Below are 19,805 nucleotides of genomic sequence, written 5' to 3' on the forward strand. Positions count from 1 at the left end.
TACTAACTAAGAATGGATATAATATATAATAGGTAGAAACAGCACGTAATCTTATTCAGGCCGATTCTATATTGGTATATCTACTAGGGCTCGGGCGGGTAGCTAGGGCTCGGGGAAGTGGCGAGGAGACCCACTCTGCTTGCGTGGGGTTCAAGGCGAGCGAGGGGAGCTTGTTGGCTGCAGATGCGAGCTATTCCACTACCTTGTTGACCGCCAGAAAGACAGCACAGAAACACTTCTCGAATCCCTCCATATACCCATTCTCCATACCGCCAGCATGGATGAGATTGCACCAGAGTACGATGTCGTCGTGCTTGGCACCGGCTTGACGGAATGCATCCTCTCTGGAGTCCTCTCGGTCAAGGGCCAGAAAGTGCTCCATATGGACCGCAACGACCACTATGGCGGCGAGGCAGCATCCGTTAACCTTGAAACAATGTTCAAGAAGTATGGAAACTACGAGAAAGGCAGCGAACCGTGGAAGAAGTATGGGCGTGCCAATGATTGGAATATCGACCTCGTGCCCAAGCTCCTGATGGCCAACGGAGAGCTCACCAACATCCTCGTCTCCACCGACGTCACACGCTACATCGAGTTCAAGCAGATTGCTGGTAGTTATGTTCAGCAGGCAAGTGGCCCTAAGGCAACAGTCGCCAAGGTGCCGAGCAATGCCAGTGAGGCGCTGTCGAGCCCACTGATGGGCATTTTCGAGAAGAGGAGAGCAAGGAACTTCTTGCAGTGGGTTGGCAACTTTGACGAGAGTAACCCAAGCACACACAACGGTATGGAATGACTGCAGGTACATGCTTGACCCTGAATGTACTCACTCGTATCTCCCAGGCATGAATCTCGCGCAGACGACCATGAAGCAAGTGTACGACAAGTACGGCCTCGAGGCAAGCACCCGCGATTTCATCGGCCACAGCATGGCTCTCTATCCTACCGACGACTACATTGACCGCAAGGGTGCAGCTAAAGACTGCGTCGAGCGCATCAGACTTTACGTGAACAGCATGGCAAGATACGGAAAGAGCCCATACATCTACCCACTCTACGGTCTGGGAGAGCTGCCACAAGGCTTTGCTCGTCTCAGTGCCATCTACGGTGGTACCTACATGCTCAACGCCAACGTTGATGAAGTCAAGTACGAAGGCGGCAAGGTCTCGGGCATCCGAGCAACCATGAAGGAGCGGGGCGAAGAGGGCGAGGGCATGAAGTTCGAGACCAAGTGCAAGAAAATCATCGCCGACCCATCATACTTCCCAGACAAGTGCCGAGTATCTGGACATCTGCTCAAGGCGATTTGCATCCTCAATCACCCAATCGACAAGACCGACAATGCCGACTCATTGCAGCTCATCATTCCACAATCGCAAGTTGGCAGAAAACATGGTGCGTGAAACGAAACGCTCTCCTAAACTCAAATGCAGTCCTACCCCACTGACGTTTCAAAAACAGACATCTACGTCGCCGTCGTCTCCTCAACCCACAACGTCTGCCCCAAAGGCTACTACATCGCCATCGTCAGCACCATCGCCGAGACCAACTCAAACCACCACCTCGAGCTCCTACCAGGTCTTGAGCGTCTCGGCCGGATAGAAGAGCAGTTCATGGGCCCACCAATCCCCATCTACGAGCCTCTGTCCAACGGCAAAGACGACAACATCTTCATCAGCAGATCCTACGATGCGAGCTCGCACTTCGAGACCATGACGGAGGACGTACGTGACATTTACGAAAGAGCCGAAGGTCATCCATTGGTTGTGGAGGGATTGAAGGAGGGTCAGGACTTGGCACAGGAGTAGATGCGATCTTGAACCGTCGTCGCTGAACAGATGACATTGGGCCTGGGAAGTAAAGCTAGGCAAGCAATATCGAAGGGTGAAAAGTGTTACGTTTTTGATAGATACTGTCTGTAGCAAGTCTCGAAGCAGCCCGAATAAGAACTCCAACTCTACCTCTTGCGCGTGCGTTCGTGCATCGAAGATTATTTCCGGAGATTACAAGTGCTGCTTTGTTAGGAGAGGGCAACAAGAAAATCAATGGGAAAAATTGCTGACTATCATACGCCAAGAGCTGACCTTCTGAACTGACTCGACTGTTCACAGACAGTACATGTGTTCCAACTCGCACAGCATAGACGATGAACTTCAAAGGTACGACAACAAGTAGACAGCCACGGCGGTTGGGGAGCATACACATTCATGCGTCGGATCAGCAGCCTTGTCATGTCTTGTGGTGAGGCATAGGTGAAGCAAGAAGGAAGGCATTCATTCCAGTGAGCCTGGTAGGTAACCAAGATGAAAGATATACCTCCAAATTATATACACATAGCTCCCCCCCAAAAAAACGGAATCAATCACTCCTTCTCCCTTTCGCGCCAATGCTGGTGATGATGATGATGCAATGGTACCTAGCTGAGAGAGATAAAACTGCCTCTCTTACGCCCATCTCAAAATGAGCCTGCGAAAAAATGGCCCAAATGCCTAATAGAAGCTGTTAACTCTTTTCTCGCCTGGCGCCGTCCTCGACTTTTCAAGGTCATTCACGCGCGTGAGAGATCTCGTACGCAACCTGATACCAAGAAATGTTCAAGTCGCGATCAGTGAATTCGAGTGGTGATGCTGTCGTGCATATATCGCTTCCAAAATCAAAAAACAGTCGTCATTCACATTATTCGTGGCGGTCGTTCGCTCGCTCAGATCAAAAAAGTTGGTTGCCCCTCTTCGAGAAGGTCGACATGTCCGCCGGGTTTTGGTGGGTAAATGTACAGGTGAAGATGGAAAAGTAAGGTTGGTGGCGCATGCTCAGCGATTGCCTGCCTCAAGCTGACCAGCCGTGATGCCAGTCTGCTCGGCAGCGCCATGCTCTCCAATTTGCTGATTTCGTCTTCCGAAGCGAGGGATATTCGGTATGCGCGATCGCCAGGTGCGTTGATTACTCGACGGCTGCGCGGCGGCAGGATTCTGGTAGATCTCCTGTTCTCGCCGTGCACGTTCCATTTGTGCAGGCGTAGGATGTCGCTGCCCACGATTTGAATCGCTGACGAAGAGGCGTGGTCCCGTGAATGTGAATCGTGGTCGGAAGGCGCCCGCTCGGCCTCCGATCCATACGGATTGCGGCTGCTGTGGCATTGCATGCCTTCCTCTACGTCCGTTTGCAGCGTTGAGATCTTCGCCACTGGGCCGCGGCTTCGGCACGTAATAGTCTGCTTTGCAAAGGGGACAACAGGCTCTTCTGCTGGTAAGCCATGGATCCACGCACGAGCCGTGGAAGGCATGGCCACATGCCAAACCTCGTACATCGTCGTCATCATCCAGCGTGTCCAAACAGATGGCGCAGGTATCGCCAGGTGCAGCCAGCATTTCTGCGGGGGCTGCCTCTCTGATCGGATCATCATCATCCTCGTCCATATCAGTAGCCATGGAGTTGGTTCGATGGGGCGCTGTGAGAGCATTTTCTATCGGTTCAATGGTGACCTTTTCGGGTGTCTTGTCAACATTCGCTGCAGCTGCAGCTGGAGGCGATGTGGCGGCGTTCGCGTGATCCTGCCGCGCTATGCTGAGCGCGGTCTGCGGCCGTGCAGTATCCGTTGACTGCTTTCCAAATGTCTCGATTATGACATGCTCTTGTGTGATACTAGCAGCGCGACTCGGTGGCGCAGTAACACCTCCTTCTGTCGGCAAGCCTTGCGCTTCCCGCGACGATCGCCATACTTTGTACTTGGTCAATGGGAATCTCTCATTGACCTCTTCCATGGACATCAACTTCTTCTCTCGTCGTCTCCGCCGTGGGTTCGGCATTTGTCCCAAGTCGATAGGTTCGCCATTTTCGCCCAGGGTACGTGCGGCGCGATTGCGCTGGTTATATCTGAAGCAATATTTTACGCCGACAATGATCCTGCAGGCGCACCAAGATTAGCATTGATTTGATCCGAGGATGGGTAAAGTTCGCGGAAGCGGACGAACAGCGGCAGGCATACCATAGGTTAGTGAATACCACACCGAATCCTAGGGCGACGAAGAACAGCAGCGGCGAGCTTGTGGGGCCGTTGTTACCACCATTGTTGCTGTTGCCGGTGGGAGTGGGGGACGGGGTGGGCGTTGCGGATGTTGTCGACGACATGGCGGGCAGGCGACGGTGGTGGTGGTGGTGGTGGTGCTGCTGCTGTGTGCAGCAGAGACGATGGCTGGAGCGACGGAGACTCGGTCAAGAGCCCCACCAAGAGCAGATGCGAAGTTGTGCCGTGGGTGAAGGAGCGCAATGCAATGCAGTCTTGCAAAGCTGGGCTGGGCTGGGCTGATGAGGCTCAAAGGCTCACGCAGCGGACATGGGTGGTTGTGTAGATGCGGAGTCGTTTTCGATTGCGGATTGCTGCTCTTGGCGCGTGCGAGTGCGGAGCTGGCTTGGCTGGGCTGGGCTAAGCTGGGCTGGGCTAAGCTGGGCTGGGCTGCTGTGCGATGTCCGCTCAGCGACTGTGGTCTGCGAGCTGAGGCGGAAGTTGAAAGTGCATTCAATGGAGTGGGTGGGTGGGGAGAACTGTCCAAGTTGAGGCGGAGCGGGGCGGGGCGGGGCGGGGCGGGCGGGTGGTATTTGTATATTGATCCTCCACCACCACCACCGTCACCACCAGTGCCGTGTCACTGCACGAATACTCGCGGACAGCGTGAAGTACTGTTATACTAACGTAACAAGTGCCATTGTACTCTACGTGTCTTCTTCAGCCTCCTCATCACATTCAGCAACCGCAAACAACTCCTCAAACTCTCCACACGTATTCGGCAAGTCTGCGAATGAAATCGACTGAAGCAACCCGACTTGCCCACCTCCCACCTCCTTGAATCGCTCTGCGCCGCCGCTCATACCCCTTCTCTCCAATCCGAACTGTCCAGCGTAGACTTCCAACACTTCTTTGTCAAGATCAACCACATATGCCCACTCACAGAAGAGACCATCGTTGACAAAGCCCAGCTCCTTCACTATCGGGACCGCGTTCTGCTCTGTAGCTTGAGCGACAATTTCAAGGATCTTCGCTCCGGTTTCACGAGAAAGCGACGCTGGCGAGGGAAATGGTCCCTGATCGTTATTGACCACTTGCTGATTGAGCTGATCGTTGCTCTCAATGACTTTGATGTATTGGAGGCCAGTTTTCAGGGCTTTAATATTGCTCGACCGGAGCAGGAATTGGACAATGTCCCAGCCTTGGCCTTCAGGATAGCCGTCCCATCTGCAGAAAGATTAGAAGAGGCCGAATTGAGTATCATTGGAATCTTACTGGGCATATTGTGCGATCATAAACTGGCCTTTGTAGTAGACGCAGATGAGGCTTCGGGTACCCATTCTGATGCTCTTTCACAGAAACAATGGCATCGTACCAACGAAGTGCCATGGCCTTCATATATGGACTTCCCAACGAAGGCTGCAACGCCTTCATCTTCTTTGACCCGCGGATGAAAGATCTCCTGTCTTCACTTGAATAGCAATCATTGGACTCGCTGCCTAATATCGCAAGGTCACATCTCCATTTTCGGCATCGCTTAAGCAGCACATCGAAGAGGTCCGCAGAGCTCTCAGGCACCAGCAGGCTGCAAAGCTAACACTCTTGGCAATCACACATTGATGCAAGGGGCTATGTTGACAAGCACGTCGGCCGGACTTTTGCGAATATCCTCTATCCGGCGTCCGCTCAGATCCATTTAGTATACAGTAGAGAGCTGCAAGGTATCACCTCGAAATGAGCCAAGTCTTTCATACCACACCCCACAGACTACATAACAAGTTGCTATTCGCTAGAATCCATGAGGAGCAAGGGTTTGGGGAATACCCACTTTCACTCCGATGTGATTAGACGCTGTACGCCTCGATGGAAGCAAAATGGTAGACCAGGCTATCCCTAACCTTGTAGTCGTTAAATTATACGAGATACAATATACAATGCTCGAATCCTGGCTATTGAAAATATAGGAATAGTCCACCTCGCATATGCATATTATAAGCTTCGATCCACTGTTTCTGCTTGCCTAATACGGTACAATAATACCCGCTGAACTCTTCAACGCTGACTGACTATCTATAGCTGCTGATATGAGCCGACAACCACAAGGTCAAGGGTGGAATGGCTCAACCTGCCATCTCGCTTTATCGGGCTGTGCTATGTGTTTGACCTCCAAAAGGCCGAGAACAGCTATCGTTTCCGTATAGCCCGTCTGCGTATAGCAGCACAAAGCGACTATCAAGCCAGCGTACTGCCTAAAGGAATTATCCGCACCTTTAAGAAGTTTACATCTAACGTTTTCCAGCTATTCTAGCTGCCACTTACGGGGATTATCCCCGTCCGTCATCTCGCTTAATCAGGGTGTATATACTGTATACAGGACAGGGAGGGAAGCTTTCGGACACAAATCTTACCTTCGTATCCGGAGTAATAGGAGAGTCCTCTGAAATCCTATAAATTTGCACGTCCATCCTCCACACTCTCCATCCATCTAATTCAACAACCAAACATGTGGTCCCCAATCCTCCTGCTCACCACTGCCTCAGCAGCCGGAGCCTCAGCCAGAACACTAGGCCCACGCACCGTCGAAGGAGGTCCATGCGACTGCACCGGACTTTCCAACTGCTTCAACCAAAACGCCTACGGCTGCGTCCGCCTCTTTGAAACCGCCGGACAAAACTGCGTCAAGCAAACCCCATACTTCCCATTCTGTGTATCGCAATGCGGTGGATCTAGTTTCGTTTATCAAAAAGCAAAGTAAGCAAATCCACTCCACTTCTTTCCTACTCAATTCCCACTTGCTAAAATTTCTATCTTTTTTCGAATCCAGTTCCGACGACACCCAATGCGTCTGCTCGGAATATGACGCTCGGGCTTCATATCAACAATGCGGGTTCTCTCCCCCTCCCTCTAACACCCCCGTGACTCCACCTTACATCACAGGCTCGCCTTGCGCGAGTTACTTTCTGCAGGAATGCCAGACGGAGGGGGCTTGGGGGTGCATTTCTTCCGATGCAAGATACTGTGTGGATCAAACGAAGAATTGTGATACGATTTGTGGGGGGCAGGGGTATACATATGCGTATCAGAAACATAGGTAAGTGATGGAGTTGGGATCTTTGAGGAGTTTTGGATGATAATGATGATGCTGACTCTTTGATGTTATAGCTCGACGGATACGAGGTGTGTGTGTAGTAGTCAGGATTTGTCGAAGAGTTCTTGAGGGAGAGGGAGAACGAATGGAATGAAGGGGGAGAAATGAAGAGGACGAACGAATCGAATGAACGTTGATAACGAGATATAATGCAAAGATTGCTAGGAGATTAGAATGACTAAATCGTGTAAGAATGAACATTAATCTTAATCTCATCATAAACAAACATCCACCTAATTCAACACGCCCCAGTCCCATACAGACCCGTATAACATGTGTTCGGAAGGTGAGCTTTCCTACCTTTCCGCCGGAATTGGCTATGCATGGTAGTTGTAGCTGTGAAGCCGGACTGGGTTGATAACAAGTTCTCGATTCGGATTCACATGAAGATGAAGCTTAAAATAAATGTAATACGAATGCCGGTCAGCATAAGCACTTGGCCGGGGTGTATGTGAGCATTTGATTTTCGGCTTGTGTGAGAAGCTCAATCGGAACGGAGACAGTAAAAGAGCTTTGCTAAATCACAAACGCCGAGCCATCGCGATGCTTCCACCAGTAACGCCGCGGGTATCGGCATAGAAAATAGAAATCGAGTATTCCCGATTCCTACGCTCGCCGGGAGTACCGAGACTTTTGGCCGCTGCGGCTGTAGGAGGACTCTTTGGGGCCAGATGGGTATAGAAATGATAAGAATAGCTGATGAGTCGTGAAATATTGACCGGGCCAAATCAATCCAACCTCACGGACAACAACACCTTCGCACAGACCCGGGGTCATCATCCCATCCATCATAGTCGTCCGCATGATGCCAGGCCAGGACGAGGATCTTTTGGCGCGTCTGAATGCACTCAAGCCATCTTCGGTCGAGTTGGAACCGGAATCCAGCCCCATCGATGTTCAGACAAGCACACCACAGACGCGGGAGGACAAATTGGCAAGGCGTCTCAAACAGTTGCGCGATGGCAATCTTCCCGCTCCAGAAAATGTGCTGAGCCCTGTTCCGTCCGCCTCAACACCCCGTCCAGACCCGGTGACGGCTCTAACAAGTGACACTCGCGATCAAGTGACTTCAGAGCGAGATGCCATCCGCAACTGGCAGCAGCAGTCGGAAGACGGGCAGACGTTGGACGAACTCCTTGCCGAACTGGGACGGAGCGAAGGCGGAAAACTTGCCTGGCTCGACCCGGAAGATCCCAAACACATTGATTCCTTGCTGAGAGAGGCGAACGACGCACTGCCCGATCCGTCAGAAGCCAAGCCGAGCAGCTCACTCGAGGCCGAGGGACAAGTTGATGAGTGCATGAGAAACGCAGAGGATTCCAAAAGTCGTCGGAGCGATGATCAGGAGGACGAAGCTGAGTACATCGAAAAACTTCTCGCAGCCTTGGAACTCGAGCAGAACGATGAGCATTCCGAGCCAAGGCAGGACTCTTCTTCTTCTTCTTTACAACTTCCTTCTCCGCCTTCCCGGCTGCAAGAGTCGCCAAACCCGTCAGACCCTGATGCCCCTTCATACGAGGACAGCGATCTGGAAGCTCGCTTTTCCAAGCTTGCCATGGATGGCCTCGACTTGCCATCGACGCCCACAAACAAACCCTCGGCGACAAACCCCGCATCACTCCAATCGAAATCAAAGTCAAACTTGCCTACGTACACAGATCAAGACGTTGAGTCATGGTGCTGCATCTGCAATGAAGACGGCGAGGTACGATGTCTTGGATGCGACAATGACATCTACTGCCAGAGCTGCTATACGGATGGTCACGGCACTGGTCCGGGGCAGGAAAGAGGCCATAAAGCCGTGCAGTACAACCGCAAGCCGCCTGCAGCCCGAGTTCTCGACCCTTGATTCAGGAGAGAAAACCGTAGACAGCAAGGAAAGGAAAATTTGCATTCTGGATTTGACTAGCTACAGGTCATAGAATACAATGTGGCTGAAGCGTGAGCATCGTCCTTCGCCCGCCTTAGAATAAGCTCCGCAAGTCCGGCTTGGACTCTGGCCATGATTCGATCCATTGGAGGTGGAACATCTACAACTGGTGTATTCTCTCTCCACCATCTACCATGAGCAGTGACCGGCATCGGCTCGCAAGTCCGTAGCAGTCACGTACGAGCTTCCGTCGGACAACAAAAACACGACCGATGATTGGTGCTCGTCCACGGTGGACATGCGGCCCAGCATGTTTCCTTCCTGCCAAAGTTTCTGCAACTCTGGGAATTCTTCAAACGTTGGGCGAGTCATTGGCGTCATGATATATCCCGGGCTAACAGTGTTCACCCGAATCGGGGGATGCTCGCCATCATGGCCCCATTCTGCAGCCAGGCTGCGGGCGAGCTGCAGGACAGCCGACTTTGATGTGTTGTACGCGCAAGTATCGACTCCCTGGATCTCGTTAGCAATATAGATAAGCATCAGTGGTTATACCTGTCGTGGCTGCTTACTTTGTTGACATTTGTTGCGGACATACTGGCGAACATGACAATGCTTCCGGATACCTTTTGACGATGCATAATCCGCGCCATCGCTCGGGCACACAAGAAGGTTCCAGTGACATTGATTTCCATGATCTTCCGAAAATTGTCAATCGACTGCAGGACAGCGGCCCGAAAGCCCTGCGCAAGTCACGAGACCTCTGATGGGGCTCACAGCGGTGGACTCGATTTTCTTGAAGGCGTCTAGGACGCTCTCCTCGCTGGTCACATCGCATGAGATGTACGATACCTCACGTTTGTGAGTCGATGCCACGGTCTTCAACACCTCTACAAAACGATCAGCTTGGCCAACCGTTGTGAACAGTCCAGCACTCACCACATGTTTCCTCCGATGGCGACGGAAGGAGATCGACCAGAATCACATCGGCTCCGTAATAAGACAGTGTCCGGACGAGGCCCATACCGACGCTGCCAAGCCCTCCGGTCACTGCATCCGTCAGGGAGGTTCACTCATCATCGAATCTTATCGAGACGTACCGACCACAGTACGTCCATCCAGTCGGAACAGGTCTTCAGGCCTGTATACCGGCATGACCGTGGCCGCTCCATTCGGAGTGTTGATACGCACGCCATTTGGTAGGTTTCGGCCGGCTTCTTTTTCCAATGGCAGTGGCTGAATCCCCATCTCGACTGCTTTTCAATAACAAAAGCAACGGGGTCAATTTTCAAACCTTTTCAATTCCAAGGACTGCTGACGCCGAACTGTCTCTCCAGACTTATTACTTTGATTGTGGTTGATGACACCGAGGAGGATTCGGCAATCGGTGACGCATTGCGGCGATGCCACGCTTCGGACCATGTACCTCCGGTTGGGGTAAAGTCAAAGCTACAGCATTGCGGAGCTCAGAAGCCTGTGTTACGGAGCACAGCACATCACGCCAGAGCATCGATGGCCATTGGTCTGAATGCTGTAGCCGCATGGGGTTGGATCGACTCCAGGTCAGCGGCCTCGTGTGATCCTGGACCTTGTGCCCAATCAATCAACGACTCCGCTATCTCGAATGTGGTCAATCGAAGATCGTAAAACTCCTTGGGCACGGTCGAGAGGGCTATCGGTGTTCGATACTCGGCAACCGCAACGCGTATGATATGCTCAAACAGCCGTGCAAGAGGCCAGCGCTTCCCGCACGTGTGCAGAGCAAAAGCCAATGAATGCAAATTAGTCGGCACATTAGCGTCCAGCGCCTTTGAGTGCACAATGTAGAATCGCGCGGCGACAAAGATGGAAAAGACCAGGTGCGGGTGGCAGTTGATCAGCTCATCCTCATGCATCTGGCGGATCTTGAAGGCTGTGTTCTCGCTCGCATAGACGCAGCGATTACTCGCGAACGCCCACGGCTCGACCACTTGCTCAACTCCGTGTGGACATGGCGATCTGCGGTGGAGCAGAGTAATCACGGCTGTGTTCAATACACAGTTGGTGAGGACGACATACGAATCCATCTCTGGTCGGTCGTGCTGCGCATACTCTGCATTCGCCAAACGGAAGAAGGCTGCCACGAATTCGTCGCGCCAGGCCGTGAGTCTTTCGTCGATCTGTTGCGCCTCGCTTTGCCAAGCATCACGCTCTTCGAAATTGGCCATGTTGACGGGCTTCCGCAAGAATTGGTGAACGTAGGACAGCTCACTGACCGCCAAGATGATGCAGAGACTGAATGCGGAACAGTATCCAAAGGGCCTGACTTGGCTCTCGTTCAGGATGATGTTGGGCGAGGCCCAGAACGAATCGCTACATGGCAGCAATGGATCACCGGGAAGTGTTGCCGAGCCTGCCTCGTATCTCGCACCTATCACCGAGATATTGTCCAGCATTCTCGTCATCCAGAACGCGCGGATCTTCTCCTCATGCGCGATGACAAGATTGGTATGCTTGGGCAAGCGCCGAAGTGCTGTGGGCGTGGTGGCCATCGGAGCGGTCTGATCCGTCATGATATCCAGACTCAGATGCGCACCAATGCGGCGGCCAATGGCCAGCAGATTCCACGCTTCCATGAGTCTTCCCTCGCCGTAAGAGAGGGTGGACAAAATGAGCAATGCGTGGATGGAGTCCAGCGAGGCGTGGGCCACCGCTCTGGTCAGCACAGACGCCATCAACTCATGCCGCCACTGCTGTGCCCTGGCTTGGTCGAGTGATGTGTCTCGCAATCGGCCCGCCGTGGCCAGCGTGATGGCAAGGACCACAAGCTCCCTTTCCCGTGGAACGACGATGTCTGGCTGCTCGACAATGCGCACGAACGAGGGCTGGTGCAGGATGGGGAACCACGGATGACATTCACGGAACCAGACCTCGATCGCTTCCGAAAGCAATGGCTTGGGCACGAAGCTCTGCGAAGGACTGCTGGACGTCTCCCGTGCGGCATCTGCCCGCGTGTGCTCGTGCGCAGGAACGGCATCGTTTTCGATGGCATTATCATTGTCGACCATCGGCATCGGGATGGCTTCCCCTTCCATGCTCCGACGGCTTCCATCCTGAACCGTTCCCGTTCCATTGCTCGCGCTTGCGTGGCTCGCCGCATGGTCGAGCCGGGCTTCGACTTGTGCCAAGCGACCTTCGAGTTGCTCTGCATGCGTATAATCATTCATTCAGTGCCTTCCTTGATTGGGGCCAAGGCATACGCATACCTATTCGCTGCTCCAACTGCGAGACATATCCGGCACGCAGACCCGGCGCTCGACTGCGAGCCGTGTACTCGCATTGGAACTGGCTCCGCAGACACAGTCCACACCGCGGTTGCGCGCCGTCGCACGCCGTCTTTCTCTGTCGGCAGGCATTGCACCTGGTTTGCATTCACGTCAGCCGTTTGTCTATGTCCGCTTTGGATCGGGGCTTTCCACCCACGCTATTTTCCTGTCGGCGGACCTGTTTATTGACATGATCACGCCGCCAGATCTTGCAGATCATCGATCTCCACGCAGGAGATGGGTGGTGTTGGGCGCGCCGTGTCTGCTCCGACGGCGGATGGATACAGACTTCAAGAAGAGGAGTCGATAATGCGGAGAAATCTACACAGCTTGGCATCCATCCTTCGCCCTCGGGCCATCTCGCTGCTGTACTCCGACTCCGACCCCGGCAAAGCTTGGCTAAACCATTGTGCAGCAATTTTGAGGCATTGACTGCCGATCTTGCGGAGGCCCCACGGGGAAAGGGGAATGCACATCATGCAGACAAACGTGGTCAGGCCGGGATGCTCGAATGTCTATAAGGTGCAACGACGTGCACATCTCCGAATAATCCCCTGCTGAAGTGACTCGCATCCACCGTCGCCGCTCCCGTCCCAGGCACTACGAAATGATGTTGGAAGGCTATGCACTCGAGATTGCTCTAACGACCGCCAATTCAGCGGCTCAGGCGTGGTATGGCTACGATCAGGTCAGACGACGATGAGGACTGCCTGCTGCTACATCCTGCTCATCCCTGATAGGGCATCATCGCTGGCATTCTCGTCAGTGATCGCTTTCTGAATCGCTTCCCGCAAGTCAAAAAGCCGGTCCTGGAAGGCACTTTCACATCCATATTCTCCCTGGGCAACCTCGTGGGATGCATCGTCGCCGCTTTGTTTGGTGATACGCTCGGTCGGAAAAACACTCTTCGCATTGGAGCCGGAATCAGTGCCGTCGGCGCAATCCTCCAATTCTCTTCGACTTCCTTCGGCCAGCTCATGTTCGGGAGGACGGTCAATGGCATAGGCAATGGCATGACCTCTTCCACCTGCGGCGTCTACCAAGCTGAGAGCAGCCGTGGCTCGCGCCGAGGGAAGCTGTCCGTCATTGTCGTCACGCATAATGTCATTTTCTACATGCTGGGCAGCTGGCTCACCCTGGCCACTTCCTACCTCCACAACGACGGCCAATGGAGGATCCCGTTTGCTCTGCAACTCTTCCCCGCCGTCGTCCTCGTCTCGTTCCTATTCCTCCTACCGGAGTCACCTCGCTGGCTGTTGCTTCGAGATCGCCACGAAGAGGCCATCGAATCTTTGCGGCGCTATCTGGGCAAAGGCCTTTCCGCCGACGATGATGTGGTTCAGAACGAATACAAGTCCATCAGAGGAGCACTGGAGATCGAAAGAAGCTCGAAGATCAGCTTCAAAGAAGTCATCTTGTGTCGAGATCGTTCCAATCACCTCGCTCGTATGCTTCTTGGCATGGGAACGCAATTCATGCAGCAGATGGTACGTACGACATGATGTCTCGGTACATGGCACACGCCAGCTGACCTTCCAACTCTAGGGCGGCATCAATGCGCTCAACTACTACTTCTCCATCATCCTCGAACAGAATCTCGGCCTGAGCGAGCTCATGGCCCGCGTCTTGACGGGTGTCAATGCCACCTCATACTGCATCTCTACCGCCCTGGCATTCTGGATCATCGAGCGCGCCGGCCGAAGATTCTTAATGCTCTGGGGCCTCGCTCTGCAAGGCTTTGCCTACATCATGGTCGCAATCGCCGTGGGCGTGTTGTCTTCCGCGCCGGAACAATGGGGTGCCGTCGCCATCACGTTCCTCTTCTTCTACTACGCCGCCTTCGGATGTACCTGGGGCATGGTCCCATGGATCTACCAGGCCGAAGTCAACTCGCTCGCCATGAGAGTCAAAGGCGCAGCCGCCGCCACTTCCATGAACTGGCTCTTCGGATTCGTATGCACTCAGTTCACCTCCGTCGGGATCCGCAATCTCGGCTACAAATTCTACGTCATGTTCGCAGTCTTCAACGTCGCCTTCCTCCCCGTGGTATATTTCCTCTATCCGGAAACGGCAAACCGCACGCTCGAGGATCTGGACGCTTATTTCGATCGAGACTCGCCGCATCGCATTCCGATCCCCATTGGTGATCACATTGCCAAGCAGCACCTGCGACCGGCTGAGGCGATTGAGGCGGAGCAGAAGCGTATTGCTCTTGCTACGGAATCTCAACGGAAAGACCAAGACCGGAAGGGTAGTGTTGATGCGAAGTTTGTCGAGAATGTTACTGTGGAGGCACTATCGAAGTAGAGATGGCTGTGACTCGGAGATGTCAGTAGACTGCTGTCTCGCTTGTGTCACATCCGAGGATGGATGGCCATATTCTGCTTTTGCTTCGTAGGCGGGAGCAGTGTCGAATCGTCATGTACATTGCTTTCATTCCTATGTCTTGATTGTAGATTCCAAATGGTCTCAACAAGATACGTAGATAATTCGTGTGATCATTGGAGGATTTCTTCATTGAACCGAGAAGGCAACACTCGATCCAAAGTTATCCAGGACTCCCGCGCGATCGAGTCTTTTTCGATGATCGCCTGCTGTATATGGCAAGGGTCGGAGTGGACATGGTCCGAAGAAGGATCATATGAGGCAGCCACGGAGTGAGGTATCCCGAGGCGGCACAAAGACCCTGCTTGCTTGGAAACGAAGCATGGCTCCCTCCCTCAGCTGCAGCATGTGCTGGAGAGCTGTCATGTGGGCCATATAACTTTACCACGATCCGAGAACGTCACAGACACGTAGCAGCATCGGTAGAGGCATTATTGCCGTTGTATAATAATAAGAGGTCCTGCTATCCGAGAGAGCGACACGACAGACAGACAGACCGAGTAGGTCTACACAGCCATCTACAATCGTGAGCCAACATGGCCACAGTAATTTCACCCCCCTCATCAAAGAGTCCCCACGACATAACTCTCCCACAATTCAGCAAAAGCAGCAGCAGCACCACCACAACCTCCCAAAAAGACCCCGAAACCCCCTCCACCATCGCCCAAAATTTTCTCACCTCCTTCTCCCAAGCCCTCTCCTCCCCCGACGCCAGCCAACTGACCCCCCTCCTCCACGACGACAGCTGGTGGCGCGACCACCTCGCCCTCACCTGGGACTTCCACACCCTCCGCAGCAGTCCCCAAATCCTCACCTTCCTAAAAAAGACCCCCCACCTCTTAAAAAACCTCCGCCTTCAAGAAACCGGGAAATTCGCTCCTCACAACGACGAACCGATCCCGGGGCTGGAATGGATCGAATTCATGTTTCATTTCGACACGAACGTGGGGTCGGGGAAAGGGATGATTCGTCTGGCGAGGGGGCCCGACGATGGGGTGTGGAAAGCACATATGATTTACACGTCGTTGCAGGAGTTGAGGGAGTTTCCGGAAGGGAAGGGGGAGAGGAGGCCTCATGGGGGAACGGATTCTCTGCAAGGGGGGAATTGGTTGGAGAGGCGGGAACGGGAGAGGGAGTTTGTGGGGGGGAAGGAGCCGGAGGTTTTGGTGATTGGGGCGGGACAGGCGGGGTTGAATTTGGGGGCGAGGTTGCAGGGTCTGGGGGTTTCGGTGTTGATTGTGGAGAGGAATGAGAGGGTGGGGGATGGTTGGAGGAGGAGGTATCGGAGTTTGGTGACGCATGATCCGGTGCAGTATACGCATATGGCGTACATGAAGTTTCCCGAGAACTGGCCGCTTTTTACGCCCAAGGACAAGCTTGCGGATTGGTTGGAGGGGTATGCTAGTGCGATGGAGTTGAATGTTTGGTTGCAGTCGACGGTCAAGGCGGTGGAGTATGTGGAGGATAGTCAGTCCTGGACGGCGGATGTACTGCGAGCAGACGGCAGTGTCAGAACCGTGAAACCGAAACATGTTGTCATGTGCACCGGGCACGCTGGAGAGCCGTACATTCCTACTTTCCCGGGTCAGGACGTCTTCAAGGGGACGGTATACCATGGAAGCCAGCACAAGGATGCCACCTTCCAGGACGGCGTCGCTGGGAAACGAGTTGTCGTTGTAGGTACTGGCAACTCTGGACACGACATCGCGCAAAACTACCATGAGTATGGCGCTTCGGTCACGATGCTGCAGAGAAAGGGCACATATGTGATCTCGGCGAAAACAGGCCTCTTCATGCTGCACGAAGGCATGTACGACGAGCACGGCCCGCCAACCGAGGACGCAGACGTCGCTGGCCAGAGCTTGCCAATTCCCGTCCAATTTGCTCTGAATGTTGGTCTGACGGACCGAATCAAAGCGGCCGAGAAGGCAAATATCGATGGTCTGGTCAAGGCGGGTTTCAAGCTGGACTTTGGCCACGATGGATCGGGCATCTATCGCAAATACATTGAGAGAGGTGGAGGGTATTATATCGACGTTGGATGCTCCCAGTTGATCATCGACGGCAAGATCAAGGTCGAGCAAAGTCCAGATGGTATCAAAGGATTCTCGGAGAAGGCTCTTGTGCTGGCTGATGGAAGAGAACTCGAGGCTGACGTGGTCGTGCTCGCGACCGGATATGATAATATGAGGACGACTGTGCGCAAGGTTCTTGGTGATAAGGTGGCTGATCGCTGCAAGGACGTATGGAACCTGGATGCTGAAGGCGAGGTCAATGCAGTAAGTTGTGCTGTGCTCTACCATTTCCATGTCCTGGTCCTGGATCAGACGTGCTAACTCTCGCACCAGATGTGGCGTCCCTCTGGACATCCGAAGTTGTGGTTCATGGGAGGAAGTCTTGCCTTGTGTCGGATCTATTCTCGACATCTTGCATTGCAGATCAAGGCAAGCATCGAGGGCCTAGCCGGATAGATGTTTTTTTTAGAATTTCGTGGCTAGAATAAACGGCCGCTGCTGTATGCCAGGGCGTGGCGTATTTGTTTCTCCGAGCATCCCGTATGTCGTTTTCGAGAGAAAGTACTATGGATATACACAAGAGCGGTATTGTTGCAAAGCCTAATAAGCCAGCATCCTGACTTCCTCAGTGTGGTGTTAGGGAAACCTCTCCTACTAGTACGTAGTTACCGACAGAAATCAAAGTATTGTCGGGACCATCGATAGCTGCTGCCACGAGGTTCGAAGGCATCACGCCCATGCTGCACAATCTATCTTGGACCGGGATGAGAGCATTTCTGAGAGGCGTGCTGACTACAATATCAATGGCGTTCATCCCCGATTTCAAGTGCTTAGTCAGATCAACTCTTGGCCAAGTGACATCTAACGGCCTTGTCCTTTGTCCATGAACGTAGAGCATAGCGGTGTGAATGATGGCTCCTCGAACACTTGTTGATAACGGTGGCCAATTCAAGGTAGTGTGATGATAATATCCTCGGTCAGGGACGTAGGTGAGAAAGATCTCTCTAAGGTAACGAAGCACTAATATCGTACGTGGTGTTCTGCTCGACAGTCCCTGCGATGTCGAAACCCGGCGGCGCCGTGAATCGATCGTAAGTATCCAATTTCCGAGCGTGATTGTACTCGGAGGCGCGAGATTCTTCTTTGCTTGAGGACTTGCGGCACCACTACACGCTCCGTGCTGTCTGAAAGCCACAACTGTAGATTGATTGCCGGCCCAAGCCATATTGAGTGTTGTAGATTTCTCATCTTGGCCGTACTCGGCCAAAGGCATCTGCTCGCCAGTCCGCGCACCGTAAACGAAGGTCGACTAATAGTTTCGAAAGTCAATTCCTTTTTTGAAGACGTCATTCCACTCCCGGTTATCATTGTAGATGAAGACAGGAGACTCATTGACGCTTTCTCGCTATCAAGAATACCAAATGGAATCGTCTGAAGAATCCAACCCTGTCGATATGCGTGGAATGATGCCGATCCTGGCCAAACATCTGGCTAAGCCATCGAAGGCACCACGTGCACATTCGACATGGTCTCCAAGCTGTCGAGATCAGATGCGATGGCCTTGAAATCTTCTGCCGTTATGGTCTGAGACGTTGGAGGATGCCACCTGAAATGACAGCAGGGAGGACGAATGACACAGCGTAGCAACCCCAGAGGTCGTAAGAGCGTCGTTACCTCGTAACACCAGAGCTTTGAATGTCTGAGCGTTCGGTGCAAGTATCCTATCCTCAACCCGCGATCCATTTCGCACATACGAAAGAGGTGGCCGGAGACTGCAGCACACCAATCCCGGATGTAACTAGAAGGGGTGTTTGCGGCTCTCGATACTGAGGGTGGAGTAGTAAGAGGAGCTCTCCCGTAACGTTGGAAGGGAGCCGCCGCTACTTGAGACCTTGCTTGTCACATCCTGCAGTGGAGTGAAGCTGTCCAGAGTGTATACGAGGTATCAGAGCTGACGTTCCTGGTCTTTTTTACCAGTCCTGCAGAGCGGACCCGTGTTCCAGCCAGGCAGTACGTCGCGAAAGCGACCGCCAATCTGAACAGTCATGTTCAACGGCTACACATCCCATTGAAGCTCATCGGAGTCAAGAGGCGGTGGAACTCCTGCGCCCTGGTTTGGACCAAGTGACAGATCGACGATGAGATCGTTATCCTTGATGGCCTGCATATCAGCTGTTTTCATTCCACGCGACGAATTCACTTGCCGTGCCCCAGCTAAAATTCGTCCAGTCGGTTGGGATGAAAAGTTGTCTACATCACCAACTCCTACTTTCCAACCTCGACGATGTCGCGAGATATTCACCGAAGCATCGGGTATCCAGGTCGTTCCCGTGCTGACGAGTTCTACAAGGAGCCAAGGCCAACGTCGGAGGTGATCTGTCCATTGGTTCTTTGGAGTGCCAAAAACGTTATGAGCGAACAGATTTATGGCGATTAATCGTTGCAGAAGTTGTTCTCCTTATAGTGCATCCCGCCCAGGGTACATATACTGCACTCCATTTCCCCATAGGCTAATTTGCAGCTCCTGCATAAGATAGATGCCAGTGCAATGCATCCAGCGTCAACGTCGCTCCTGTATTTCCGGTACAGACGGGTGAAACACCCATGCCCCGAGGACGCAGCGGACGAAGACACCCGTGGCATTCTTCACATAAACGAATGCGGGGGGCCGTCTGAGATGTTCTGCTGTACATCCAATCAGGTGGGCGCGACCATTCGTTGACAGCTTTCTTTCGAGTTCAAGCAGTCGCATGCTGTCCTTTTCTAGGCCTTGGATCTGCTCAGGCCCGTTCGTATATCGCTCTCGTACAGCATCTGTATCCACGACACGCACCCGGAGCTGCATGTCTTCGAAGTCAAACAGACCGAGTGATGCGAATGCTCCGGTGTGATCTTGACCCTCAATCATTCCAGTCGCATACACTGGATTCTCCCAGCGCAAGTTCTTCTCACTTGTGCATGCGATCGATCAAAATTCCCCCTTGCGTGTGAGAAGTTCACGAGAGCTTCGAAAATATTGAGAATGCTCTCCAGAATTTGGACAGGTGGGATGGGGGAATCAAGGACGATCTGATCCTTGGGA

At 53.1% G+C, this 19,805-nt stretch overlaps 8 protein-coding genes across 8 annotated transcripts; 4 read left to right on the forward strand and 4 right to left on the reverse strand.

The window, feature by feature from the left end:
• Positions 1 to 225: 225 nt before the first annotated feature.
• Positions 226 to 1,950, forward strand: MYCFIDRAFT_57898 (uncharacterized protein). Its single transcript, XM_007931573.1, has 3 exons — positions 226 to 782; positions 841 to 1,392; positions 1,459 to 1,950. Exons 1-3 carry the CDS (start codon positions 278 to 280, stop codon positions 1,803 to 1,805), a joined length of 1,404 nt encoding a protein of 467 aa, XP_007929764.1. The 5' UTR covers positions 226 to 277; the 3' UTR covers positions 1,806 to 1,950.
• A 305-nt stretch (positions 1,951 to 2,255) lies between these two features.
• Positions 2,256 to 4,240, reverse strand: MYCFIDRAFT_57896 (uncharacterized protein). Its single transcript, XM_007931572.1, has 2 exons — positions 3,983 to 4,240; positions 2,256 to 3,900 (listed from the first exon to the last, which is right to left on the reverse strand). The coding sequence occupies exons 1-2, from the start codon at positions 4,123 to 4,125 to the stop codon at positions 2,808 to 2,810; spliced, it is 1,236 nt and encodes a 411-aa protein (XP_007929763.1). The 5' UTR covers positions 4,126 to 4,240; the 3' UTR covers positions 2,256 to 2,807.
• Positions 4,241 to 4,682: 442 nt separating this feature from the next.
• On the reverse strand, positions 4,683 to 5,344 carry MYCFIDRAFT_87492 (uncharacterized protein). The gene is made up of 2 exons (XM_007931630.1): positions 5,276 to 5,344; positions 4,683 to 5,227 (listed from the first exon to the last, which is right to left on the reverse strand). The coding sequence occupies exons 1-2, from the start codon at positions 5,338 to 5,340 to the stop codon at positions 4,708 to 4,710; spliced, it is 585 nt and encodes a 194-aa protein (XP_007929821.1). The 5' UTR covers positions 5,341 to 5,344; the 3' UTR covers positions 4,683 to 4,707.
• A 1,129-nt stretch (positions 5,345 to 6,473) lies between these two features.
• On the forward strand, positions 6,474 to 8,997 carry MYCFIDRAFT_216287 (uncharacterized protein; the record flags this gene model as incomplete). The annotated part of the gene is made up of 4 exons (XM_007931631.1): positions 6,474 to 6,751; positions 6,825 to 7,091; positions 7,163 to 7,177; positions 7,914 to 8,997. Exons 1-4 carry the CDS (start codon positions 6,504 to 6,506, stop codon positions 8,995 to 8,997), a joined length of 1,614 nt encoding a protein of 537 aa, XP_007929822.1. The 5' UTR covers positions 6,474 to 6,503.
• A 24-nt stretch (positions 8,998 to 9,021) lies between these two features.
• On the reverse strand, positions 9,022 to 10,242 carry MYCFIDRAFT_212102 (uncharacterized protein). The gene is made up of 5 exons (XM_007931632.1): positions 10,119 to 10,242; positions 9,958 to 10,068; positions 9,796 to 9,908; positions 9,591 to 9,737; positions 9,022 to 9,531 (listed from the first exon to the last, which is right to left on the reverse strand). The coding sequence occupies exons 1-5, from the start codon at positions 10,171 to 10,173 to the stop codon at positions 9,208 to 9,210; spliced, it is 750 nt and encodes a 249-aa protein (XP_007929823.1). The 5' UTR covers positions 10,174 to 10,242; the 3' UTR covers positions 9,022 to 9,207.
• Positions 10,243 to 10,514: 272 nt separating this feature from the next.
• On the reverse strand, positions 10,515 to 12,429 carry MYCFIDRAFT_79880 (uncharacterized protein; the record flags this gene model as incomplete). The annotated part of the gene is made up of 3 exons (XM_007931633.1): positions 10,515 to 11,016; positions 11,077 to 12,202; positions 12,264 to 12,429. The coding sequence occupies 3 exons, from the start codon at positions 12,427 to 12,429 to the stop codon at positions 10,515 to 10,517; spliced, it is 1,794 nt and encodes a 597-aa protein (XP_007929824.1).
• A 501-nt stretch (positions 12,430 to 12,930) lies between these two features.
• Positions 12,931 to 14,808, forward strand: MYCFIDRAFT_190064 (uncharacterized protein; the record flags this gene model as incomplete). The annotated part of the gene is made up of 4 exons (XM_007931634.1): positions 12,931 to 13,011; positions 13,064 to 13,810; positions 13,869 to 14,466; positions 14,780 to 14,808. 4 exons carry the CDS (start codon positions 12,931 to 12,933, stop codon positions 14,806 to 14,808), a joined length of 1,455 nt encoding a protein of 484 aa, XP_007929825.1.
• Positions 14,809 to 14,964: 156 nt separating this feature from the next.
• On the forward strand, positions 14,965 to 17,179 carry MYCFIDRAFT_190065 (uncharacterized protein; the record flags this gene model as incomplete). The annotated part of the gene is made up of 3 exons (XM_007931635.1): positions 14,965 to 14,980; positions 15,348 to 16,987; positions 17,057 to 17,179. 3 exons carry the CDS (start codon positions 14,965 to 14,967, stop codon positions 17,177 to 17,179), a joined length of 1,779 nt encoding a protein of 592 aa, XP_007929826.1.
• Between the last annotated feature and the right edge of the window lie 2,626 nt (positions 17,180 to 19,805).

Source organism: Pseudocercospora fijiensis, assembly GCF_000340215.1.
Source record: "Pseudocercospora fijiensis CIRAD86 unplaced genomic scaffold MYCFIscaffold_8, whole genome shotgun sequence".
NCBI classification, from domain to species: domain Eukaryota; kingdom Fungi; phylum Ascomycota; class Dothideomycetes; order Mycosphaerellales; family Mycosphaerellaceae; genus Pseudocercospora; species Pseudocercospora fijiensis.